The sequence below is a fragment of the Triturus cristatus genome, chromosome 3_2, assembly GCF_964204655.1.
Source record: "Triturus cristatus chromosome 3_2, aTriCri1.1, whole genome shotgun sequence".
NCBI classification, from domain to species: Eukaryota; Metazoa; Chordata; class Amphibia; order Caudata; family Salamandridae; genus Triturus; species Triturus cristatus.
In genome coordinates this window covers 161,649,872-161,676,459 of record NC_140584.1, presented here as the reverse complement: position 1 = coordinate 161,676,459, position 26,588 = coordinate 161,649,872, and the positions used below count along the sequence as shown (strand labels likewise).

Below are 26,588 nucleotides of genomic sequence, written 5' to 3'. Positions count from 1 at the left end.
GTTACCATAGGAATTGTGTAAGAAATGTGGTATTACTCCCCCCCCCCCCCCCCCCCCCTTTCATCCATTAAGCCACACATTGGTTTTTATCATCCTACCTCAGCTATAGACTTTAAAGTCGCCCATCCATACAGTGTTAAGGGGGTGATGATGGGCTATCCGAGTTATCATCTCCTTCTCGAGTGAGTCGGTCACCTGTGACATCTTACTCTTGAAGTTATTATTGTAATAATTAATTAGCAGCATGTCAGTATCTCCAGAACCTTCACACACTAAGAGGTGGTAGAAAGGGGACTCGTAGAAGCCAAAAACTTTAAGATTTATAGTATTTCTAATCAACATAAGAAGCCCCCCCCCCCCCCCCCCCCTTCCTCGCTCTGCCTGCTCTTGAGGGAATCGCTGGAGTGTCAATGGGCCAAAATTTCAAGATGGTGTTCGCTCCTATTTCACAAGTTTCCTTAGACCTATTAGATCAAAAGAATTTCTGTGCTTAACCCAGTCAGGGTCAAACAGCTTCAACATGAGCCCTGCTATGTTCCAGGTTATTCTTCTTCTCGTACCATTACCGGAATCCACTGCGTAACTAACAATTGGGGGGCTAGCTACAGGATGGGTGAGTGGTTGTTGGGCCAACCTTTCTCTCCTCTGTCAATCACATGCTTCGAGACCTTCCAGAACAGTACCTCAAAAGGTGATGGTCATTGAAATGTACTATTATGCAATCCCCTCTGAGTTATTTAGTGGAGTTACCCACCGACGCATCCCTCCTAGCCATGATTATATTGATAATTTGAGATCCAGTGTAGGGCTTTAAATATCTTTTGCTGTGTTGGATATGAGTGTGTATGTTTCAATTCGGGGGTGTTTGCCAGAATAATAACATGGGGACAAGCTGCTGGGCGAAGTCCTAAATTTAAGTGGGTCTTCAGACGCTTGGCTCCCTCCCAGATTTCCCCTGATTGAAGCTGCCCCACTCTATTTGCAGCTTCTGTTCTGGTTAAAAAAGGAACCTTCTGCCCCACCCCCTGTCGCAGGAGTGGATTGTGGGGCATAGACACTGCTTGGAGGAATTGGGGGTATTGGGGAAGCGTGAGCGGGATGGGAACAGTGGGTAGGTATTCGGGTTGGCAGAGATCTTATTGGATTCAATGGCATTGTCTGGGTAGTAAGATTGATGGAACCTTCCACCCCCCCCCCCCCCCCCTGCAGGGTCCACCAGGCCGCCCTGTGTCTGGCTACGTGAGAGTGCCCAGCACTTCATTGCCAATCGCTGAGAAGAAGCAATTACATTGGTGTTAAGGTTTGGCAAATCCAGAGGGAGTTCCTGTGTAACCTCTGGTACCTTATTTGCCCCTTCTTGGGTTCCAACCCCTCTCATGCTAATTAAGGTAACACTATCTTCAATCCTTTTTAATCTATCAAGTAGGGTTTGAAGGAATAGGCAGATGGCCTGTTCAATTTTAACATAGGGCCTCAATCTCTGTCTGGATAGTTGGGTTTGTTCCTTCCTTTGCTTGTGTATTCGTTCTTGAGGGCTTATACGATTTCCCTCCCCCTCTCTATCTTTACTGGAGGTTCTGTGGGGGAACCACAATCTCCTCCAATAGATCCTAAAGGGAAGAGGAATTGAGCTATAACATTGACATTGAGAGGCTGGGGCAAACATTGCTTGTAGGCACTAAAACATTGTCCACAGTGTCCATAATTTGAAGCGGGTGTCTCGCCTCGCCTACGGAGAGCCGACGTGTGGTTAACTCAGTCTCTTTAAACAGGACATCTGCAGCTTTAGTGAAAAGTGAGTCCAGAGTATTCATGTTCTCGACCCATTGATCGCTAGGCTTTGCCTTCCGATTGCCCTTTAGTTAACAATGACTGGAAAAATAGCTGCTGTGTAAAAAAGAGGAAAAAATTAAAATAAGTAGTAGTAGCAGGAGTTAGAAGGGGGAGGGGGCAGCCCAGCCCAGCCTCCTCTGTGCTCCGACTGGCGTAGATGGGCCTGCCCTTGGCCACGCGGGTCAACGTTGCGCTAATACCTGCGTGTGTAAGACTTAGTAGATGATGGGGATTAAAGTTTCTGCCAGCAGTGACCCACAGTTATCCCAAATTGCACAGCTTCTCCCCCTCAGCTGCTGGCAGATGATGCCCCAGTATTAACCTCCTTAGAACAGACCTCCCTCTTGGTTGGGACTTGCTAGCTAGAATCAGCTCGTCCAGTCGTCACCCCACCGGTGGGGTGATTGCCTGCGGCTTATTCTCTCAAGCGACCTCATTACCACTATTTGGACAGTCGTCACACCCTGCCGAGTTGTCAACCTGCTCGTGTTCCCCAGCACCATAATGGCTTCCCAAAACAACTCCTCTTAATAAACCCTCACTGAAGCCAGTGTTGGATTTATTAAACCATGTACCCAAAGGGGACTACAGAGGTACCCCTTGTAAACCTACCAACCCATGTGTGGTCTCTGATTGGCTTTAGGCAGCCTTCCACCACCAGACCTATTCCTGAACCCCTGGGTGGAGAGCCTCTGCTCTCTGTGGCCAGAAACAAAGCAGATCAATCAGTCAGCTGTTTAAGTGCGACTACTCACACGTAAGGGTCTCAAGGCGCTGGGGGGGGCGGTTTCCAGTCCTTCAAGAAAGGGGTCTGTCGAAGAGCCAGGTTTTGAGGTGTCTTGCGAAGATGGGGGGGGGGGGGGGCGATGTCTGTCTGAGGTGGAGCGGAAGGTCGTTCCAGGCTTTGGCCGCGAGAAAGGAGAAGGAGCGGCCTCCCGATCTGGTCTTTCTGGTGCGGGGGACCACGGAGTAGGAGAGCTGGGCTGATCGTAGGGTTCTTTGGGGTGCGTGGAATTTGAGTCGACTGTTCAGGTATGCTGGTCCGGTGTCGTGGAGGGCCTTCTGAGCGTGGGTGAGCATCTTGAAGGTGAGTGAGCATCTTGAAGGTGACTCTAGCTTTGATGGGGAGCCAGTGGAGGGTGCGCAGGTGCTGGGAGATGTGGCAGTGTCTTGGCAGGTTGAGGACCAGTCTTGCGTCGTCGTTTTGGATGTTCTGTAGTTTGCGGGTGAGGTTTTTGTTTATTCCGGCATGGAGTGCGTTGCCGTAGTCGAGTCTGCTGGTGACCGGGGCATGAGTGACGGTCTTTCTGTGTTCAAGGGGGGATCCATTTGAAGGTCTTACGTAGGAGGCAGCGGGTGTGGAAGCAGGATGACGAGACAGAGTTGACCTGGGCAGAAGTGTCTCTTCCCCCCCCCCCCCCTGCCCGATAGGCACAGTTCTCGAGAGAGAAGCTTTAAAAAAGGTCTGCCGCCTTAGTGATGTGACCCCAGCCTCTTCTGCTAGCAAAAGATGACAGGCCCCTTTCAAACCCCCACTTTTGGGTGGGAGAGAAGGAATATGAGGTGTGCTTCCCTTTGCCAACTCTGCCCCTCAGGTGCAGGAGCCGTAGTAAAGCACATTTTTCAGTGCCCACCATCTTGAAGATGACCGCTCTGCATCGACTCCTGCGGCCTGTATCCAGGGGTGCCCCACCGATCCAGAGAAGGTTCCCCAGCAATCCTGAGTCCAAGTCTAGCACTGGCTTACCCCTCTTGGGCTCCACAACGCCACTGCCGTGTGGATCCAAAGACACCCCCCCCCCTCCCCCCCCACCCCCCCTCAGCCATGACCGGCTCCAGATAGAGAGACTCTGTCAAAGGACACCCCTGCATCCGAAGCCCCTGGGCCTTGGGAAGCTCGAATGAATGTCCCTGCGACCCACAGCCTCCCAGCTTACCTGTGCTGTCTCTGGTGTTCTTCGTGCATTCTCCAGTTTGATGCCTGCAGCCTGTTTTCAAAACAGAGTTCCTCTGTTTGTTTGCATTGGGCGTGCAACACTGTTTGCACCCTACTGCTCCTGTGCCGCTGGTGGTGCATGTGATTTTTTTTGTGCTGCCTTGTACCCCCCTGTGCTTGCCTAAACCTCCGAAGCTTGAACCCAGCAGCTGCTTAACTTATCTGCAAGCCGCGTGTCTTCAGGCACCCCCCAGTCTTTGTTGGTTAACCTCTTCAGTGCCCCGCCCTTTCCCCGCCCTGTGCCGGTCGTTGCATTAGCGGGCGGGGTTCATGACGAGATAGTCTCGTCATGGGCACAGCGCAACCGCGCTCCATGACGAGACCATCTCGTCATGGGCACTGAAGGGGTTAACATAGGACCCTAACCTCAGATTTAACCTCTGCACCCGGCCTCCCCTGTGCTGCTGGTGATGCAGTGTTAGTGCTTACCTGAACCTTGCCCTCTGCTGACCCTACACCCCAAAGACTGGAACTGTAAGTTGTGTACTTAACCTACAAAACCGTACTATTCTTTTCCTCCCATAGGTCAACATTTCAAAGACTGAAAATTGCAATAAGTGTCCACTTTTGAAACTGAAAAGTGTTTTTATTTAAGAAATTGCTCGCTTCTGTGAAAGGATTCTGCTCTTAGTAAATAAATATACCAAAGTACTATTGTTATAAATTGGTCTCGGATTTATTAATTGAGTGTATCATTTATTGCCAGTTTGTGTAATGCTTTCTTATGGGAGTAAAAACATTCACTGCATACATATACTTGCAAGACTTTTTTTCATGGGACCCCTGTCAGTCGTAAGGTGGTAGAGGGTCAAGGACCAAAGATCCACCAGCATATAGGACCGATCTGCCCTTGTGAGTTCTGGTGCTGCGGTGCTGGACTGGTTAGTAGCCTTATGTGGTAGAAAGGAGGGGGCCTCTTGGAAATAGGCAGCAGAGGGCTACTCGGGGACAAGTCCGGGAGCTCCCAACAGGGGGCTCAGGTCTTGAGGTGTTGTGTGTAGATTTAGATTCCGTATAGAGGTTTCTCGATTTATGCCCTTGTATAGGAACAATTCATATTGCCCTTATTTAGGCATAGAAAATCCTGCCCTTATTTAGGCATTATCCATGCTAACCGAATACAGGCATGGTCTACATCCGTCCATCCACGTCACGAGTTCTTGGAAAACCAGACTTAAGCCTATATGAATTTCCCTTGCTTGGATATTGATTTCTCCAAGAACTCATTTAGTATGCATGAGCATCTATTCCTTAGGGTTTCATTCATGACGTTCCGATGCCCGACTTTTACGTCAATACAGGCATTCCTAAACACCTTCAAGGTATAAATATACCTGCACTTGCCCTGGCAAACCACGGTTCCGGTACGGTCCAGCTTGACTGCCTACTTGTGGTTCGCCACGACAAGTTCGGAAGGAGATCGAGTTCCCGCCTGATGCACTGACCGGAAGCTGTCATCCTCCTCGCAGAGAATCCAGCTCCAGTGTTTCTGACTCCCCTTGCGGGGTGTTAGATATCGAGTCCCGGAAAGAAAGTCCAACCTCACACATTCGAAGGTATGGAGCAGACTAGAACTTGGAGAAACTTTTGGCAACTCTTGGCAAAACCGAACTATAGCTAGCTATACTTTAGAAAACAGCACCTACTTCTTACCTCGTACTACACTTAGGTTAGGTACATTGGGGTAGAACTATTTAGAAGCATCAGATGAGTATCACATTTTAGCTTGTGTCATTTATGTATGTATTTTATGAATATATGTCATAGCTACAACCCATGCTATTGCAGTATTCTTTTCTTACTGCTAACTCTGTACATCGCAGCCTGTCTTACGATTGTAGCAGTTCATATCTCTTGCACGAGAAATAAGACTGTTCAATAAACCCTTTTTTATTGAAATGCCCGTCTCTCTATTTCTGTGCAACTCTGTAGAAACTAAGCATGCACGAGTGAAACTGTTATCAATTGTTTTCACGGTTCTGAGATTGTTCCGACTCGAAGGGAAACAAAGTAGTCCTGTTTATGCGGTTGTCAGAAACCAATCCCTTCTTGTTTATTAGAGTAGTTTTTAGTGACCTCTGAGTTAGCTGGCACACACAAGTAATTAAGTTTAATGTACTCGATCGAGACCTACTGACCTCAGTCCTATGTCAAATCTATGGTGTATATTATTCCAATGCGCAGAGCCTATCCGGGATATAGGAACTACACTACATGGCGCCCAGCGGTTTGGTAAGGCACTAATTTAACACTAGATACTGAAGTAACTAAATTGTGCTTTTCTCAGAGACCCCTACTCCTAATACTCCATAAGACGTCTGGAGTGGATAGAGATAATATCCGCCATAAATGAGTAGGACAAAAATCCTATGTATTAGCTGTTTGGTTTGTTAAACGTTGAAGGATAGAGTGTTCCAAAATATTGGGCACCTTATCTTTGTTCCCTTGAAACTTGCTCTGAATTTTTCATTAAACAATATCCGACCACTGTGATGTTGTCGTTGAAAACGGTACAGCTGCGGCTGACGTTACAGGTTTTAATGAAGACGAAGCGGGTGTTATACACATCCAACCAAATTTAAGGAGAGCCATCACTCTAAAACTTATAAAACATGGCCGAACACCAAGAGGTGGTAGAGCAGTTTTTGTGATAGAGGCACATGAATCGCACAAGACAGAGGTATTCTGTTCTTGGATAGTATTCCCAGAATCAAATCCAGTAACAAAAATGTTTCACTTCTCAAAGACGATGATCCAACTGAGGAATGTATTCCTTTTGAGGATATTGACATTCCACTCTCCTACCAGGAGCATGAGCTCTGGTTTAAAGGTGCCCTAAAACATTACAATCACATTACCAGGCTCGGTCCACTAGGTAGACCAGGAGCTACATGGACGATTTTAGCCGGCTACACACCTCATCCTGACATTGAAGAAATGTCAGATGTAGACTTACTTGCTCAACTCAAAGAGTTGATTAAAATTTACAGACAATTGGTTCAATATGTCATGCGGACTTTTACAGTCCAACCACCATTAGCTATTCCACAGCATAATACTCACCAGGGGAATGCGCTAAAAATCACTCCACAGACTTTACACGCAGTCATGGGTAAAATGCCCACAAAAGGTGAACAAATTCCATTCTGGAAAGCTCAAAAAATGACTCGAAGCAATATTTCCTAATACTAGCCCTTATGAGAAACACAGAATTCTAACAATCTGTCTACCAATGGGGATCACACCACATCTGAAAGACTGCACCACTTGGGGCACAGTCTTTGCTGCAATCTACACAAATACACATGGTGTTCCGTCTATGGCGGTAATACCTGACGTCCTGAAACAGATTCAAAACGAATACGGGGCAGAGCCTGCTCTGAATTTAGGTATGAAGTTTCTTAAAAATTTCGACCAGGTCTCAACAATAATATTATCTAATATTAAAGGAGAAGCAGCATCAGTGGCAATCCGCCAGAAATTAAGGGAATTTGATGTAACAGAACAACCACAAGAACTAGCCAGAATAATCGTGGACGAATGCATAATAGTGTAAATTTATTGGTCGATTAATTAAAATCATTACAGTCAATAGCAACCACACATATACAATGAGAATAGAACAACAATATAGCATCAAAATCACATAGAGCATGGGAATAATTGACCAATTCCTATTATTGGCGGCTACTGCGTCAAATTTGCATAAAAACAAAGTTTACAAAATCCATTATGTACATTAAGTAAAGGAAATTTAACACAGTTGACTTAGCAGCGATAGAGGACATTAGGTAGTAAGGTGCATTTGTGGTAACAATTCTTAATAGCTATGTTTTTAAAATATACTTTATATAACCCTAAAATTGTGTCCTCCATATACTCGACAATAGACCATAACAACAAAAAGTAAAGTGCATTTGTGCTAACATTGCAACTGTAATATCCCGACTATAATTCGTGCAACTTTTTTTTTTCTTTCTCTAGGCGTATTTTGATTGACTGGTGGTAATAATATAAAATATACAATACATTGTCCTAAAATTATATATTGTAAATATACTTGGCAATTGTAATATACTGATTGACGGATACTATAGCAATTTAATAATTGACTACTTAGTTTTCATTTCATAATTACAACCACCTCAATAATATTTATCCCTATATTATAATGCCGTGGATGAATGCAATCCCACAAACACTAAGTCAAGGTTACTATGGATATGGCGTCAGCGCTCGGCTGACACTCGAATTGTTATAAAAGATGTGCGAGTCTTTATTGGCACATACGCAATTGGCACACTACATTCTGACCAGGGTCCTGGTTTAGCTCTCGAGCTTACAAAGAAGCCATGGCCAGTTTGGGCGTAGCATTGCGGTATTCTTCTCAATTCCATCCTGAGGGAAATTCTGTTGTGGAAAGAAAAAACCGGGACATAAAGCAGTCTATAACAGCTAGGGTATTCGGTACGGGTGATGGGTGAGTCAAGCACCTTTAAGGGATCCAATGCGCACTTAATAACTTGCCAAGAAGTTCTCTAGGGGGTGTCACTCCATATGAGGTCCTATTTGGGACTAGAATGTTGATACCGGACCTTGATATTCAAGGCACAGTGATGGAAAATAAGAAATTTGATATCAAAGATCGTTTGGATGTTTTACAGGACTTAAATGAACTGAGAACAAAAAGCAACGTGCTCATGAAGCCAACCATCACTGGGGAAAAACCAGCCGTCCCAGCAAGGCCTACCTGGATCCCAAAGCTTGGTGATCTAGTCAGAGAAAAGATCGCGGACAAGAAGGAATTTGTGCCTTTTTACAGACAACCAGTACCTGTCCTAGCAATCCACGGATCAAGAGCAGTACTTTTGCTGTCCCTTGCTGGTAAAAAGGAGAAAAGATTTGTGTCCATCGACCTGATCAAACCACACTATGTGACGATACTAAACAGTAGGCCAAATGGACTCCGCCAATGTAGCAGACGCACTCCTCTAGTGTGAGAAGTTGGCCTGGTATATGCTGTTCACTAGTTAAAGTGGACACCTTGCACCAGTACAATTCGACTCTTATGGTAGATAGGTTTAAGACAACCTTTTAGAGAAAGCTATCCTAGTGGTAGATGTGAAGAGCAGTCTTCAGGCTAAGTCTTAAGAGGAATGTAAAGCAGCTTGTTTTACCTTTATAATCTCTTGAATCACTAAATGAAAGGACACGACACAGGTGTGTGTGTGTGTGTGTATATATATATATATATATATATATATAATATATATGTATTTATTACTAGACACACTCTACTAATCTCTTTATGAGATTAGAAGTCAAGGACGTATGCACAAATCAACATTTCACAACAAGTTAAGCACAAATATGGCTGGGGCCCTAGGGGCGTACCAGACCATATACTAAAAAAGAGACTTGGGAATATCGACTTGCGAGGGGACCAGGCCTAGGGCCTTCAGAAGCGCTGGGGCCTCACTAATCCACCCAAGGCAGGTAAGTAAAGGACCCACGGGAGACGCATGCAGTGTGAGAACACAGCCACGGATCCCAATTGACTTAAATGGAGCAAGTCGTGGTTGGAATTTTAAAGTTTTAGGATACTTCAGGAGAGTCTACAAGCCAGACCCTTACAGGGTAAGTTGTTCTAGAGCCAACACACACAGGAGCACCGTAGTGCTGGAGTTAACTCACCCAGGGAAGCCGGGTGCATAGGTTTCTTTTGGTGTCAGGTCGCGGCGTCGTTTTCAATGGGAGCCAAAGAAGACTTGCTGCTTGTGAAGACAGAAGAGGTGTCCGGTGGAATCCAAGGCTGGATTCAGACGAAGGAAGACCTGAAAGCAGAGGGGACAGTGTTCAAAGTCACTTGGCAGTGACCCGGGGCAAGGAAGATGGATGCCCACAGTCGTCGGGTGATTTCAGGTGATCACGGGTGTCTTGATTCTTAAGCCACGAGGTCCAGGAGGTGTCGACGATGACCAGGAGCTGGATTTGGCGTGTCCCACGAAGTCTGCAGCTTACTGAGGTGTCTGCGACCAGATTGGAGCCAACAAGCCTTGGCAACAGCAAGTCTCGTGGAAAGTGTAAAAAATTAAGCGGTGCAGACCAGCAAGGGTAAGTCAGGGCAGGCCTGGGGCAACCAGGGGAGCCCTTTGGTTTTGTAGAAAAGTCTTCTGGGGACCCACAAGCCAACTGGCAAGGGATCGCGAAGACGCCTCGTGAGGATTCACTCAACACGGGCCCACGGTCACTTGGGACGGGGTAGGCCTCTGATCCTCGGTGGAAATCCTGCTGGAGGTTTGGGCCACACGTGGTGCAAAGCACAGGTTCGTAGAACGTCGTGAAGGGGTTGCACTCGTAAATAGTGCACGGTACCCAGGGATTGCGGTTCCTCGTCACTCGTGGGGTCCACTTGCGTCTGCGTCGCTGGGGACTCACGATGGACTTGGAGAAGTCAGGAAATCCTCTTCCTAGGATGCAGGGACTTCGAACTCCGCCGGGAGTGGGAAAGTTTGCGACCGTTGATTCAAAGTTTTGGTGCCGGCCAAGCAGGGGAGTCACTCCTTGACTCCAAGGGAGATTCTTCAGTCTTCCAGAGGTAGTGGAACGTCGCAGGTCCAGGATTCTTCTTCAGAGCGTCGTCCAGGGATATCTAGTTTGCAATGGCAAGGGTTCCCTAACTTATACTAGAAGGAAGGAGGAGACTAGCTCTATGACCCCACCTATGGGAGGGTCAGGGGAGTGGGTGGCTACACCCACTTCCCTTTGTCCAGTTTCGCGCCAGAGCAGGGGCTGGTAGCCCCTGAACCGGTTTGAGCTGGCATATGCACAGAGGAGCCTACTGATCCCCCCCAGTGCAGGACTTCAAAGCACTCTAGGGTGCACCCACCCAGCCCCAATACACTAAATTCTGTCTGGGAGGTGACCACACCTCCCTGTGACAGGATGCCTATTGTTGGGCCTCCTCCACTGCGAGTTTCGGTCATCAGCAGGAGGGCAGCTTAGTGTCTGTGACTGGTGGCATCCATTTTGTGATACCAGGGCTCTTCAGGATTCTACTGTGTTTCCACAGTGGGTACATGTCTATCCCTCTAGAAGGGTGGGATCATACTCCCACACCAGTTACTGGTGTGGGGGTATGATTCCAAAGCGCTTGACACCAAACACGACATGTTTTGATGCAGCCATTCCAAAGTTAGCATTTACCGCTAGGTTATAATGCACTTAAGAGTATATGGTTTGACTGCATTCACAAACAGCCCCAGAGAATGGACTCTGAGAGCTGCAGATGGGCCCTGCTCAGGCAGAGGCACCCCCTCACATGGAAACCAAGCACCCTGCCCTCAGGATTGATAGGGCCTACCTTAGGGGTGACTGATAGGTTTATATGTGTGTGCAGGTAGAGAAATAGTGAACCTATATCTCAGTGAGGAGTGCTAACACTACCTCACCCAGGCTGCAGTAGCAGGCCTGTGGTGTCAGATTTAGTCTGCTTCCCAGGGGTGGCATAATACATGCTTCAGCCCCTGGTAGGCCTGTGAAGTGCCTATGCCCTTGGTACCTAAGGTACCATATACTAGGGGCTCACAAGGTACCACAGTATCCAATCACTAGTGCATCTAATATGCACTCCCAAGTTGTTTAAGGGAGTAAGCAGATAGGCTGGGGTCCTGAATAGCAGGATCCCAGCCAGACTAGTCAAAAACCATCAAAACACCAGAAAAAAAAGTGGGGCAACCATGCAGTCAGATTCCACCTTCCTACATCTAGCTACAATCCAAGAGCTTCAAACTGAGAGACTCATCACCTTTGAAGATTCTACAGTGAGAAATGAAGGACTAAGCAACAAAGCTATGGAACTTGTTCCTCTTGAGACCCAAATAACAGTTCGTCCTGATACACATGTCTACAACGAAGTAACAAGTGATCAACTGGTTCCAGCGAATTCAACGAATCCTGATGCAATTCCTACCATTGACAGAACTGCCTCTGGCTATTTCATGAACTTTGACACATTTTCTGAGGATCACAGCGAACCTGAAACGACAACAGCGCAAAGAGCTTTCAAAGAACAAGCAACAGACTTTTTTCATCTTCTGAAAAAGACTTATCTGGTTTCACTATGGATTGTTTTGGGACTATTCTTCTTTCTACTTTGGTTATCTCTGGCATTAACTCTGGGTATGCTGATAAATGGAAGATCTATTCAAATGGACACAGCAAGTAAAAGAGTGAACTTAATTCTCCAGGCCCACAAATCATCCCATCGTGAAGCAAGTGACTTGTCAGCAGTGAACATCACAGCCGTTCCTATACATGATGGTATAGTTTGGGACCAAACTCAATATATTTTTGGTCCGTCGGAGCTTTTGAAGATTCCACATTTATTTAAGATTTCATTAAGTGACTTTATTACCTCTAGTACCTTTTTCTGATGATTGGGACTTCGAGACTATTAATAACCTGATGTCTGATCTAGAGATGTCTACAGTATTCACTAATCATGAATATTTAATAGGTTCATCAGACTATGAACAAATGTATTGTTATAACCATTATGGTCATCATTTCTTGCATAAATCTGCAACACCTAGAAATGTATTTATGTATAACCAATAGGAACATTGCCCTACACCTCCGAAGGGTAGCTCAAAACGTTTGCAATGAAATTTCCATATTTTTCAGGCTACAATTTGTCTAATCCAGAATCGTTGTACTTTCAAAATGTGAACAAGACCGGAACGAAAAATGTTGACCAATACAAAACAGATTTATTCTGCAGCTTTTATTGCCCAACTGTCTAGACAGGGTTTCGACTTTTGGAAAGACAACATTGAGACAAAATCTGTCTGGGGTACAAAAGATTGGCAAGTACAGGGGGTAGAAGCTTTGTTTAGAGCCTGTATCATCCCTGAGCAAATTATGTTTTTGCATGACACTGTCCAACAATCGTCATGCCTTGGATTAGCCAAGATAAGACATTAACACTCTGTCCATACCTTCACCTGCAAGTAATAGCACTACACAGGGGGAGGTCGACGTACATAATATTTGACATCACAACAGATCAGATGCAGCATGGAAAAAATGGTTGCTCTGGCCCACAGACACGAATACCTGTCAAGATCGATTCCTGAACAAAACACAAGGTTTCACTTTTAACAGGCCAGACCCACGCTATGTCCAAAGACCGCATCCAGGGGTAGTAACAACATGCAGTGTAGGGAAACTTTGCCTTGATTGGCTACAGAAATCTACACTGAAGGATGTAAAACAACACTTAACTTTACTTCAAGAAGGCGCAGACCTTAGGGATTTCTTGCTAGGTCCAAGAACACTGCGTCAAATGTTTCATATATGCCGGTATCTTCGCTGTTTATGATGAAGCATTGAAGGTTACCCAAGGAGAGACTGCAGAAAGAATACAAGAAATTGATCGTATTAATTTAGAGAAATCTCTCTGTAGTAGACAATGGGTTAACGACTGTCGTCCAGAAAATATTAAATGGACTGCATTGTGTCTTCTGTCATAGACATCATGGAACAAGACTTGGTCATGTTGCAACATGGTCAGTCTCCGCTACGTTCTATCTTGCTATTGGGCTGGACGCTACAAAACCTGCGTGCAGGCCATGTGCCTTGGCGTTTAATCAACACTACGTCACTGTTTTCAGAATTCAATCTCGCTGATCAGACTGGCACAAAAGGGAGCAGACTACACTGTGCTGAGCATTGAAAAACTGGAAAAATTACCATTCACAGTGGCAGAAAAAACAGCTACTGAATGGCTCATACATGGTAAAATTACTCTGCCTGTTACAACTTTCCATTTTCAGTATTGCCTAAAACATATACCAGTAGGCAAATATGAAAGTTTGGGTAAAGGATACATCAAGACATCTTGGAATTTACCTTACACACACAGATGTTGGAGTGGGGAACGTGAAGTGTTTCTTAGCGGTGAAAACTGTGAACACACACTAAGCGGTTCTCTTCTTTGTCAGGTTATTAACTTACACGGGGTCTGTGATGGTTCCACTACAAACTTATCCTGTCACCTGCAAGGTTCACCGGCTGCATTGATTAATCCAATTTTTAGCCAACTTTCTAACAGGACTTGCATTATGTTGAATGATCACAGCTGCTGTGGCATGTTGCCAGGTATTCCATATCTAGTTACGGTTACGTCCAGGGTCACTTGCTGTATGCAAGTCTTGTTTCCACAAATAGACAGTCAGGAGTCGCCTTTGTGGCCTTCACTGAACAGCTCTTCTATACGAATTGATAATCTAAGCAGAATGAAAGCTAATCTTTTACAGAAAACAGTGCCACTGACCTCGGCCAAAGAAACCTATGATCTGCAAGTCGCAAAGACTTCTGCGGAGATACATACCCTTTTGTATACAAACTGCCTTGTACATTTCTCAGAAATGTTAGGTCGTATCTTAAACATGTCTGATACGATCGGTATTATACATGTATTTAAGAACGTGTGTGCAGGACTGTTAGCACCTTTTGTGAAAAAGTGGCTCTGTATATACTGTTCCCAAATAGGTACACTGTGTACAGAGTCCACAGTCACCAGAGGTTTGGCAGAGGCTAAAGTTAGATCTAACCTTACTCTCTAAAGTGGTAGCTTGGTCGAGCAGTAAGGCAGTATCAGAGGACAGTGTAAAGCATTTTTTGTACACACTCATTCAGCAAATGGTCTCAAATACTCAACTGAACTCCTCTAGGCCAATGGTTTATATAAAAAATATGTTTGTTTTATTTTAGAACCAACAATAGGTATTAAAATATACTTTCTCAGAATGAGATGCTTTAGTTAAGTACTTTGCAATAGGCCATTGACTTGTGCAGGTAATTGTTACAGTTTGTTGCAATATGCAATGCTATTTTAAACACAATAATACATTGAGCTCAATGGGAATTTTAAGTTATATGCAATTGATTACTTTCAAGATTACTTTTCTAACTCCAGGACTGGATCCTAGATTCAGTCCTGGAACAGTTCTTGGAAACAAGTGAGTAAATTCGTTTTAGTTACTGTTGTGATTTTTAAGCAATATTTTGCTATTTTAAAAGTTGACACTTAGAAGATTTTTCTGATCAAATTACCAATGTTATCCTATGGAAGGAAATTCACTTAGCAGGTAAGTGGGGTTATGGTTACTTTTTCTAGGTCAGTGTTGGATCCTAGATCCAGCACTAGTGTACCACCTGTAAGCAGTTGAGAAACTGCGTTTAAGTTATACAGGCGATTTTGAAGGAATATTTATAAGTTTTCAAAATCGACACAGAAGAAATTTCTTAGAAAAACAGTCCATGATTCCCTATGGAAGAAAATTCAAGTTACAGGTAAAGTATGTTCTCGTTACTTTTGTAATCCAGTGCTGGGCTCCTAGGCTCAGTACTGGAACATCGATCTAAAACAGGTAAGTAATCACGTTTTCACAGTTGGTACGATTTTTAAAGAATATTTGAAGTTTACAAAAATCGACACTTAGAGGAAATTTCACAGAAAACAGTCAATGATTTCCTATGGAAGAAAATTGGGTTACTGGTAAGTACGGTTGTGAATATGTTTCAGGGTCAGTGCTGGGCACCAAGATCCAGCACTGGGATCTCTCCTAATAGCAGGTGAGTATTTTAGTTTTCGTTACTCAGTTGATTTTTGGTGAATATTTTAAGTTTTAGAAACTCCACACTTAGAAGAAATTTCAGAAGAAACCAGTCAATGTTACCCTATGGAGGAAAATTGGGTTATCGGCTTTTGGGTAAGTACTCGACTGGCAGAGTTAAGATTCTGGGCACAGACTCAGGGGTCTCCCAGGGTCAGGTAGGTACAGTTGTTAGACCCTCAGCGGCACAGGGGCAGCCGGGTGCAGAGGGAGGTAGGCCCAATATTATCCTATAGGAGGCAGGGGGCCCTTGGTTGGTGGCTACTGACTAGTAGGCCACGCGGCTGTGGGAGCTGGGCTCCTGGTCACTTGCTCAGGGCAAATGGGGAAGTAGATAGGTGTAGAGATTACACTGCCAGGGCCACTCGGGCGGCTGGGTGCAGGGTGCTTTTGAGCCTTCGGCGCTCAATGGGTTTCAGTGGGAAAGCTCCTGGTCGAACAAAGGCTGCAAGCTCGGGGACGAAGATTCTCCAGGTGCCACCACCACTTCAAGAGGTAAGTTGGGTAGTTGAACGATAGGTGGGTACCCAGGAGTTGGGCACAGGGGGCCGCCGGGTGCAAGGGTGCCTTTTGATGTCGCGAAATCTTACCCTCTGTTGATCGCGGTTGGGGGGCGGGGCACCTGGTTCTGAGGCTGTAGGCGTTGTCCGGAGCGTCGAGGTGAGTCCTTGGGTTCCCGATTCGGGGTCACAGTCGCCGGGGGGACGTCCTCGGGGTCTTTGTTCGCTCCGGCACTGGCCAGGCTTGGCGGGTGCAGAGTGTGCAGGGTTTGTGGTTCTGGTCTGATGCCAGGGGTTAGCAATTTGGTTTGAGCAGAGCCACTGCTCGTGAGGGTCCCAGTCTTGGTAGAGTCTCCAGGTGGTCCGGTCCCCCGGGTTTTTGAGGTTGCTGACCACTGAAGGCGCCGGAGTTCCACAGGAGCAGGTTCAAGCATCAACAGGCCGGTAGGGCTGGGGCCAAGTCAGTTGATGTCGTCCTTTTGTTAGCAGCTGCGTGGCGGGTCTTCTGGTTTCTTGATCTTCTTGCTTGTTGTTGAATCTGGATCTGAGGAAGGAAGGTTCAGGGTGCCCCTAAATACTAAATTTAGGGGCGTTATGGGTAGGTAAAGCGCAGGGACCACTGGGTCCATGCCCTGGGGTGGGTACACCCCCTATCCTGCCACTCTCCTGTGGGAGGGGGGCAGTGGCCTAGTCCTGATTGGGCAGGGCTCCCATCTTCAAGATGGCGAGAGCCCGGGGACGTCCTTTACCTCGCCTCCCCCCCCCCACCTGAGGGGTGGGGTTGGCAGAGGCTGGCACACCCCCTGTCCTTCCTTGGGGTTTCCGGCCAGTCTTCCCGCCAGAGAGGGGGTTGAGAACCGGTAGGGGCCAGTTGCTGGGTACATCAAGTGGCCTGGAGAAGCTCACAAAGGCAGAATGCCTTTGAAGCTTCCCCTGCTCATCCTGGGGGAGGAGACTTTGCACCTCACCCAGGATGTGCATTGTTGCAGGCCCAGGAGAGCAGATGGCTCTCTACCCAGGGGCCCAGCAACCTGTCTGCTGTGTGTTAGCATAGGCACCCCCTCAGACAAGACGTGGATTGTAGGTTAGGTTCAGGGGGCATCTCTAAGATGCCCTCTGTCGTGCATCTTACAGTAAATCCCACACTGGCATCAGTGTGGGTTTACTGTGCTGAGACGTTTGATATCCAACTTTTCAGTCTTCAGTGCAGCCATCGTGTTAACGACCTCCCAGCACCATATACTCTTAATGGCAGCACTGCACTTAAAGTTCCCAGGAATGGACCTGGGTACTGTAGGGGCACATGGCTCATGCACCCTTGCCCACACCTCTGGCATAGGGCACCCAGCTAAAGGGGTGACTGAGGTATGCCAGAGCAGTGTGTGTTGTGGGCATGGCACACCGGAATGTGTGCCATGTCGACTCTTTGTTTTGTTCTGCACCCAGACACTCAGCCTGCAAAAGCAGTGTGTGTGTGTCAGGGTACAGGGCCTCTAAGGGTGGCACAATAAGTGCTTCTGCCCTTAGGGGCCTTCTCTGGTCACCAGGCCCTGGGCACCTAGGGTACCATTTACCAGGGGCTGAAAGGTGACCAGAGATGCCAATTGGGTTTTGGCTGTTAGGCAGTTTTTAGGGAAGGAACACAAGGCTCTGGGCACCTGATTGGCAGGAGCCCAGGGCACAACAAGGAAAAGTGCATCAGTTATCGCGCAAAAAGGGTGGGGGGGGTTGTTACTGCAACAGAAACCCACTTTCTTACACATTTTTCAAGCAGTCCTCGGAATTTTTCCAAACTTCAGGCACTCTGCGTGTGGCGGACTGCCACTCCTTTTAGCACTTGTTGCAGGGACCCTATTTTTGCTCCTGCTGCTACGATATGGCAAGCCAACTCACCATCGACACCCAATTCACCATGGAGAGAGCTCTATTGGAGATGAAGTGTCGTGAGCGCATCGTCCAAATTTTGGTTTACCTCGCCTACGAGAATTAAATACCACATGGTTTCTGTCATTTAGACCAATCTGGCAAGATTGCATCTTACCTGTTCTACGCTGCCTGCTCTGAAGAATGCGTGCTAGACATCTGTCTAACACTCCCATCAGTCATGCCTACGGATATCGATACTCTGCTGGACCCGGGTACGGCCCATGCTCTGTGTTGTCCCCCAGCGGCTACCAGTCCTGATGACGGCATTCATTGAGATCTCAGTCGCAAATTGCTACTGCTAAGGTACGAGATGAAACATCAGGCACGCAGGTAACATCCGATTCGAACTTTGCTGATGCAACCAATGCTGAAGGCGATAGTTCACATCTATGTGCAGTTAATTTTCTAAACGAGGTATTCCAACTTTCACCTACAACAGTAGATGACTTTTTGTCTACAGGATTAGAGGATTTCATGTTTTTTCCAGGCCCACACACTGACTTTTGATTCAGGCCCACGGTGTTCTGAAGAGACTCTGAATTTGGCCTTCCTTCTTTTCAGACAAGGGACTAACTTTGGAAATCTTTTCCTATGATTAATTTGTTCTCATTTTTGGCACAGTAATCTGCTTATAGTAGAACTATTCATAGAGAACCGAATTCTTTGACAAACTTCCAGGGACAATATGCCACCTTGTCATAAAACAACAAATTGATTTATGTAACCTGATATGAAATGGTTTCGGCATTTTTTCTTCTGTATCAACGAGCCATTTCATTATGTGTATATATTTTTGGTTCATTCATTTGGCATTCCAATGTGACCTTATGCTAAGAATGAAATATTGCTTTTAATATGTACAGCACCTTATGCATAGCAATGGTTTTGTAATGCATTTTTAGGACATGTTTTTAGATATGTTTTAGCATGTTTTAGATTATCATGCTTTTAGACATGTTTAGTATGTTTAGGATTTAGTAAGGTCGTTCATATGAAACTGGAGTGGGTGTTGTGTGTAGATTTAGATTCCGTATATAGGTTTCCCGATTTATGCCCTTCTATAGGTACAATTCATATTGCCCTTATTTAGGCATAAAAAATCCTGCCCTTATTTAGGCATTATCCATGCTAACCAAATACAGGCATGGTCTCCTACATCTGTCCATCCACGTCACAACGAGTTCTTGGAAAACCAGACTCTTAAGCCTTTAGGAATTTCCCTTGCTTGGATTTTGATTTCTCCAAGAACTCATGTAGTATGCATGAACCTCTATTCCTTAGGGTTTCATTCATGACGTTCCGATGCCCGACTTTTACGTCAATACAGGCATTCCTAAACACCTTCAAGGTATAAATATACCTGCACTTGCCCTGGCAAACCACGGTTCCGGTACGGTCCAGTTCGACTGCCTACTTGCGGTTCGCCACGACAAGTTTGGAAGGAGATCGAGTTCCCGGCTGATGCACTGACCAGACTCTGTCATCCTCCTCGCAGAGAATCCAGCTCCAGTGTTTCTGACTCCCCTTGCGGGGTGTTAGATATTGAGTTCAGGAAAGAGTCCAACCTCGCACATTTTAAGGTATAGAGCAGACTAGAACTTAAGAGAAACGTTTGGCAACTCTTGGCAAAACCAAACTATAGCTAGCTATACTTTAGAAAACAGCACCTACTTCTTACCTCGTACTACACTTAGGTTGGGTACATTGGGGTAGAATTATTTAGAAGCATCAGATGAGTATCACATTTTAGCTTGTTATTTATGTATGTATTTTATGAATATGTCATAGCTACAACCCATGCTATTGCAGTATTATTTTCTTACTGCTAACTCTGTACGTATTGTACATCGCAGCCTGTCTTACGATTGTACGAGAAATAAGACTGTTCAATAAACCCTTTTTTATTGAAACGCCCGTCTCTCTATTTCTGTGCAACTCAGTAGAAACGAAGCATGCACGATTGACTAAATGAAACTGTTATCTATTGTTTCCACGGTTCTGAGATTGTTCCGACTCTAAGGGAAACAAAGTAGTCCTGTTTATGCGGTTGTCAGAAACTAATCCCTTCTTGTTTATTCGAGAAGTTTCTAGTGATCTCTGAGTTAGCTGGCAAACACAAGTAATTAAGTTTAATGTACTCGATAGAGACATACTGACCTCAGTCCTATGTCAAATCTATTGTGTATATTATTCCAATGCGCAGAGCCTATCGGGGATATAGAACTATACTACTGAGGGTCCTGGGAGCACAGGGGAGCAGTCAGTTTGCTTATGCCCTGGATAGGTGCCTCGGGTGCAAAGTGTTTGTAGTCGGCTGGCTCTCTTGTGTCAAGGCACTCAAGTTGTCAGTCGGGACCAGCAAGGGGGATTCAAACAGGACAGCTGGGCCACTCTCAGTGCCGGCCTCTGCAGTGCGGACGTCCCTCGTCAGCCGCTCATTGGTGATTTCATTGTAGTTCGGCTGAACTTTCAACAAGCTTTGGTTGTGGCATCAGTCTGGTACCCCGGTTATTGGTGCAGGAGGGCTTGTGAAGTTCCTGGCGTCTTCCGTCTTGACAGGAAGACAGATCTGACCTCCTTGAATGTGGTTACTGCTCTGTGGACCCGGGGGACAGCAGCTTCTATAAACCAACATCGCAGTCAGTGGCTGCAGGGAAGTAGCCCCTTTACGCCTAGGGAGATGTTGGCTGCTGTGTGAAGTGCTAGCAGCCCTCCGGGGCTTGTGGAGGATGCACAGCTGCAGGACTTTGCAATTGTTGAGTCTGTGCGACAGGCAGAGTTTGGCACCAAAAGTTCACAGCAGTCTTCAGTGCTTGTGGGGTTCGTCTGTTCAGTGTCCTCTTCTTTTCAGTCTGAATCTAAAGCTCTGGATTCAGGGAGCTCTCTAAATATTAAATAGAGTAGTAGCTAATGGGCTACCTACCCTTGGGGTCACTATGCCCCTTATATGAACACTTCTGTGAGAAGTGGGCATAACCCCATTCTTGTCTCCTTAATTCTGCCATCACCAAGATGACAGAATTTTCCTTGAGTGGGGCACATCAGGCAGCTCACCTTGGGGGTGTGACTGACCTCTGTGTGCTTCACGCCTACTTCAGATACTAATTTCCCGCCTGCCCTGGTGCCCAATGGGTCTCGGGCCAGGGGGTGGCAGCTCACATGGCTGTGGGATTCCAGGGTAGCATATCCAAGGCTTTGAAGCCTGCAGCCTAAATATGCTGATTGCTAGCCATTCTGTTTAGAGGTGTAAACTGTTCCTTCCAGAACAGGCACTGTTCCTGGCATCGTAGAGTGGGGTGGTCACCTTCTAGGGGGTCAGAAGCATGTATGTGGTGGCAAGCTGGATTGTACCAGTCAGCCAGCACACTAGTGGACTTGAGGTTTTCAGGGAGTACCTCTAAGGTACCCTCTGGGTGCATGTATTAATAAATCCATCACTGTAATCAGTTTAGGCTTATTAATACAAGATGTTTGATACCATACATCTTTGCTTTCAGTGAAGCCATCATGTAGCTGGGAAACTCATAATCACTAGTGCTCAGTACATATACTCACGATGGCTTCCTTGTTCACTGGCAATGTCCAAGAATCGACTTGGACATCACAGGGGCATATCTGCTTATGTGTATATATATATCCTCACATATAATATAATTCCCCCTGCCTTAGTGCTGTAAGGGTGACTTACATATTTTGCATGCAGTGTCTGCAGGCATGGTACACGGGAGATGTGCCATGTCGTGTCTTTAGTTTTGTCTGCTTCATGTCACGCAGTTTGCAGGAGTGTGTTGAATGGTCCTTTAGGGTGGTTCAAAACATGCTGCTGCCCTCGGGGACCCACTTTAGCAACCATGTCCTAGGTACCAGGGGTGCCATTCAGTAGGGACTTGGAGGGGTGCTAAAGTTATTGCCAATTGAGAGAACAATTGAACTGTTTTAGGGAAAAAGATATGGCACTGTGGACTTGGATAGCAGGAAACCAGTGCACTTTTGTCAAAATTGCATCAAATACCCGGCAAAAAGTGGGAGTGGCCAACTAAAAAAGGGGCACTTTTCTTTCACCCACCTTTTGAAGGGCAAGTGATGCACACACATGGGAGGGGCTGATCTGTTTGGCTAGACAGGCCGGCAGTAAAGACAGAGCGGGTAAACAGTTGCCTAACCAGTTTTCCCGTGAGCACGTAGCCAGAGGTACCACACTACTAGGGTATGCTACAAAGCTCCACACACCGAGAGAGGTGTAGCCACTTTGTGAGTGGTCCGTATACAGCACCCTGGGATAGCCAGGTTCGATACTTCACAGGAAGTTGCCATCAAGCAGGAGAAACCCAGGTAGCCCATTGGCTTGTGACTGCGACCTCTGCTCAGGGCAGTTTCAGGGCATAAAAGGGGCACCCCTGGCACCTAGAACTCTGACCTCGCTTGGACTGGGGAAGAGGATCAGAGGACTGCCCTCCTGACCTTAGACCTGCCAAAGAGAGGCTGCATCAAAGTTAAACTGCACCTGCTGCTCCTTGCGCTAGCGAAGGAAAGACTGTGCCTACTGTGTCCTGCTCTGGAGAAGTCGTCCCCTGAGCACATCCAGAAGTGGAGACTCCAAGAGTCAGTTGGCTGACTTCCTGTTAATGACAGAGGGTCAAAAAATGCTGAGGAAGCCTGCCTGGGCGAGTTGGTAGCCCAGATCACTGGATCATCACTCTTCGTCACAGGGCAGCCTGGGAGACTGATAACCGAGACCAGAAAGTTGCACACAAGTGTGCTGGATCCAGGAGGGTTGTCTGAATGCAGTCTGGTCACCCAGAAAGATAATTATCAGAAAAATAAGGGACCTGCTGGTTTCGCTGTGCCTGGCGACCAGGTGTGCAGTTACGACTGGACTTTGGCTGGATCAGTGAAGACTTAAAGGACGTCGGCCCCTGTGGCCAAAGTCTCACCACCCGGACTGTGGACGAAGAGTAGCCCTTGCATCAGAAGCATTCCATAGAAGTCCATGGCAAGTGATGATTCAATGTTGAAACTGAACTGGAGGCTGCTTTTCCGGTGACGGTAACTGTTTCTACAGATTTTGTTGGTCCACTTGACTGGTTCTGCTCTATAGTTGGTCACACAAAGTACTTCTAAGTAACCACATGCATCCCTATAGTAACTTTTTTGCTGAGAAAGTTTCAAAGTGTCATATTAATTGAATTTGTCAGTGCTGCTTTGCGATTGTGTCAAAATTCTTTCTTCGAGCCTTCAGGTGTATCTTTTGTTTTAATTTTGGTGCGTATCAATTCATAAAAATAAAACCTGCTTTTATTAATTTGTGTCCGATTTATTGTGAGTCCTGTTTCTTTCTTCTTCATTTGTTTTGGTGCTGTTTAAATGCTTTACACTTGTTACTTTGTTGGAGCTTGACTACTTGAAGCCACAGCTACCCAGGTTTGAGCTTTACAAACAAAGCCTGACTAATCCTAAGAAGACTTGGCAGTGTATTACACTGTGAGGTCTCACAACGACTCTGTATTGTACAGTCCATTTCTTCACAATTGTTATATCCTAGGGCTAAGCTCTGTGTGTAGTGGCAAACTGGCTCTTGTGTTTCTGATAAGAAATATTTGCAGCTGGGTTCTGTCTCTCCATGTTGGTGTTCATGGGAGTGTGCATTGTCAATGCTATGCAAGCAATGTGGGTGAGTGCAGCTGTATTTATTGTCTCTCATTTCCAACAGAAGAGGCACTAAGTGACCAAGATGACTCCGACAACAGTGTGTCAGAGAGTCTGGATGACTACGATGACTCTGTGGCTGAGATCAGCCGCTCATTCCGTTCGCAACAGGAGCTGTGCGAGCAGCTCAACATCAACCACATGCTTCAGCGGATCTTCCTCATCACATTGGATAACAGTAAGTGAACGTTGTATTTCTCCTCATTTCGAACAAGCAATAGCTGCACTGTTCATTAAGTATGAACAGTATGTTAGTGCCTGCAGTGTGATTGTCTTTCAGTAGATTATTTTCCAGGTATTTGAGTTTAATCAGTCTGCATTTATGTTGCATAGTTGAGGTGAAAAACTCAGTTTCATCATTTTGACACTTGCTTTCAAAATTTAAAGTCTGTCACAACACTAATATGGGTAATTCCTGCAGACCCTATTTTGCAGAGCTGTCATGCTGTAGAGGACTGATCTACAAAGTTTGCCCGCTCAATGCAGAGAAAGGAGGTGCACCCGAAATTTGCTTTATTTCATAGTGGCGCTTATCGCTTCTGTGTGTGTGTTTTTTTAAAAAAATGTTATTGCAACCACAAACGCTTGTATTTCTTAGCAATGTGTTTCTGAGCATTTGGTAAAGATTTGGATCTGCTTCTCCCCTTTATTTTCCCAACCCCTCCAAGCAAAGTAGCGTATCTCTTGGTAAATGTGTATTTGGTTCAAATTAAGCTGCCCAGTCTCTGACTTTAAGGGCTGCCAGTGGAGCCAAATCACCTAAGCCTCAGGCACCGTTCCCATCCTCCCAAGAAAGGCAGTCCGAAATTGTAATTCCTGCAGGCCCCATTTTGGACTGGTGCTGTGCTGCAGAGGGCTGAGCTGCAAACTTTGCATACTTTTCCTGAGAATGCAGGGGACACCAGAAACAAAGTTTGTTTTGTAGCGCTATGTATGGTTTCCCTGTTAAAGAATTTGACATTTATGCTGACCAGAAAAGTTTGTATTTAATGGCATTGTGTTGAAAAAGCATTACTGACCATTAAGTACATTTGAATCAACTTTGCCCCTATTTTTTTCCTGCCCCTTTCAAGCCGAAGAAATGTTCCTAGTGGCGCGGCACCGCTTGGTTAACCCGTTTATTGGGTTCATATTGAGCCTACCTTTAGGCCACCACGACGATGACTTGTGGGGCTTCCATTGAAGCTAGCTCACCTGACAACTAGTGTTTTTCCTGCTACTTAAGTTCTTTATGGCATCCATGGTGGAAGTCCAGGTTAGGAGCAGTGCTGCCTGTTTGGGTCTGTTAGGACTTTAAAAGAGCCTATGGCAAGAAACCCTACTTCTTTTTCTCCCAGACCACAGGGGTCCGCAGCTATTTACCACTGCAAGAGATATTTGCTGTGGGTGATTAGTACACTTGTGTACAAACCTTGAAACGGGTTGCTGGTACTGGGCTTTAAGTGACTATCACCCTCCGTACTAATGATCTTCTGGGCTCAGTGATCATCAGTCCTTGCTACTGCCCACCTACTAGTCTCTAGGAGTCTATCACACTGGGTACAGTCTACCTGCTACATTGGGCCATCAATTTTCTATTCAAATAGCAGCACTTGGATAAACTCCTTATTTAAGCATAAGATGTAGGACAGTAACTGTAGTCTTTCTGTCAGTTCTCCTTTTCTCAGTGTGATGTAATATTTGTTGCAAGGCGATTCCATATACCACTTTTCTACCAGATTCCCTCATCTTTAGTGTGACACTTACGTAAAGTATTACATGTCTTGTGGAACTTGATGGCAACTGGGCGGCACAGATACAGTAAATAGCAGGCCACTTAACTAACCACTCCATGTTTGCAAGATGGGTCTGCGAAGACTGAAGAGGTCTGACACACATTTCTGGGCATCGCAGGACTCAAACTTTTATTGTGTTAAATAAACAGATTAAAAGTCAATAGCAAAATAACTTACAATTACGTCAGGGAATTTTTGATGAGAGTTTGAAATGGAAGCAGTATACAACCTTCTTCGAACGTTGAAACGATGATTGATCACTCCTTTTTATTTTTTTACCAATACTTTTTAAAACTTTCAATTAATGAAATGTTTGTGCCTAAGAGGCAATCTTGAGGTCAAGTATAAACAATAATAAAGTACCTCTTTGAGGCAAGGGGCTTATCTGAACATACCAGGAATCTGTGAAGGTGGAAGCATGAGGTTGGCTTCTGCTTCCTTGCCACTCATTGTTTTGTTGTTGTGTGTACGGTTACTCTGTTTTATGTTTGTCAAAATATCTTTCCAACTACAGGAATGTATTTACAACTCCGTTTCCAGCAACAGATTGTTTCATTAGACCCGTTTCACACTGAGCGACGTATCAGCGTTCCAGTGCATTCCTATCATGAACCAATTTTTTCAGAGACATAACCCCAGAAACACCAAGTTGCATACAATATATTTACACCTTTTTATTCTCTATGTTCAATAGAACAAGTTTACTTGGGATTAATTATGTTTCAAGATTTGTTCTGTTCAATGGCAAGTCCATCAATTCCTAGCCAGAAAACGTTGCTAAAGTCCATGTTCTTTTGCATTTTTACCATCCTTTGGCTGTAAACTTATTTGATTCACTGAGTTACCTTTTTGTGTGTAGCTTAAGTTTCTTTTAAGTTCAAGAAAATTTTATTGGCAAGTATAAAGGTGTCTATAAAAAATACATAATAGTAACCTCATATCGGTACATTCAGAATAAGCATATTAAAAGTATACGAATCAGACTTATAAATAACAATATATGAGATACAAGCAATACAAATAAAAACTGAGTATCAATAAATTATAGAAGATTTTAGGAACGGATAGGGGATCAGAGGGGTTTAAGAACTTCTTGTTGTGATGGTTGTAACTGAGAGAAACTTTTGGCATTTGCATCAAGAAATATTGTAACAGGTGACCATAAATCCAA

The 26,588-nt window shown here is 45.5% G+C and overlaps 1 protein-coding gene and 1 long non-coding RNA gene across 2 annotated transcripts in view; one reads left to right on the top strand and one right to left on the bottom strand.

The window, feature by feature from the left end:
- UBE4A (ubiquitination factor E4A) overlaps positions 1-26,588 on the top strand; it is a 218,920-nt gene that overhangs the window by 14,005 nt on the left and 178,327 nt on the right. The window contains exon 3 of the mRNA XM_085647409.1: positions 23,647-23,820. Within this exon, the coding sequence (XP_085503535.1) occupies positions 23,647-23,820 (174 nt within the window). The remainder of the gene's footprint in view (positions 1-23,646; positions 23,821-26,588) is intronic.
- Positions 13,140-26,588, bottom strand: part of LOC146856942 (uncharacterized) — a 385,883-nt gene continuing 372,434 nt past the window's right edge. Inside the window, exon 3 of the long non-coding RNA XR_014979833.1 lies at positions 13,140-13,240. This is a non-coding gene — a long non-coding RNA (uncharacterized LOC146856942). The remainder of the gene's footprint in view (positions 13,241-26,588) is intronic.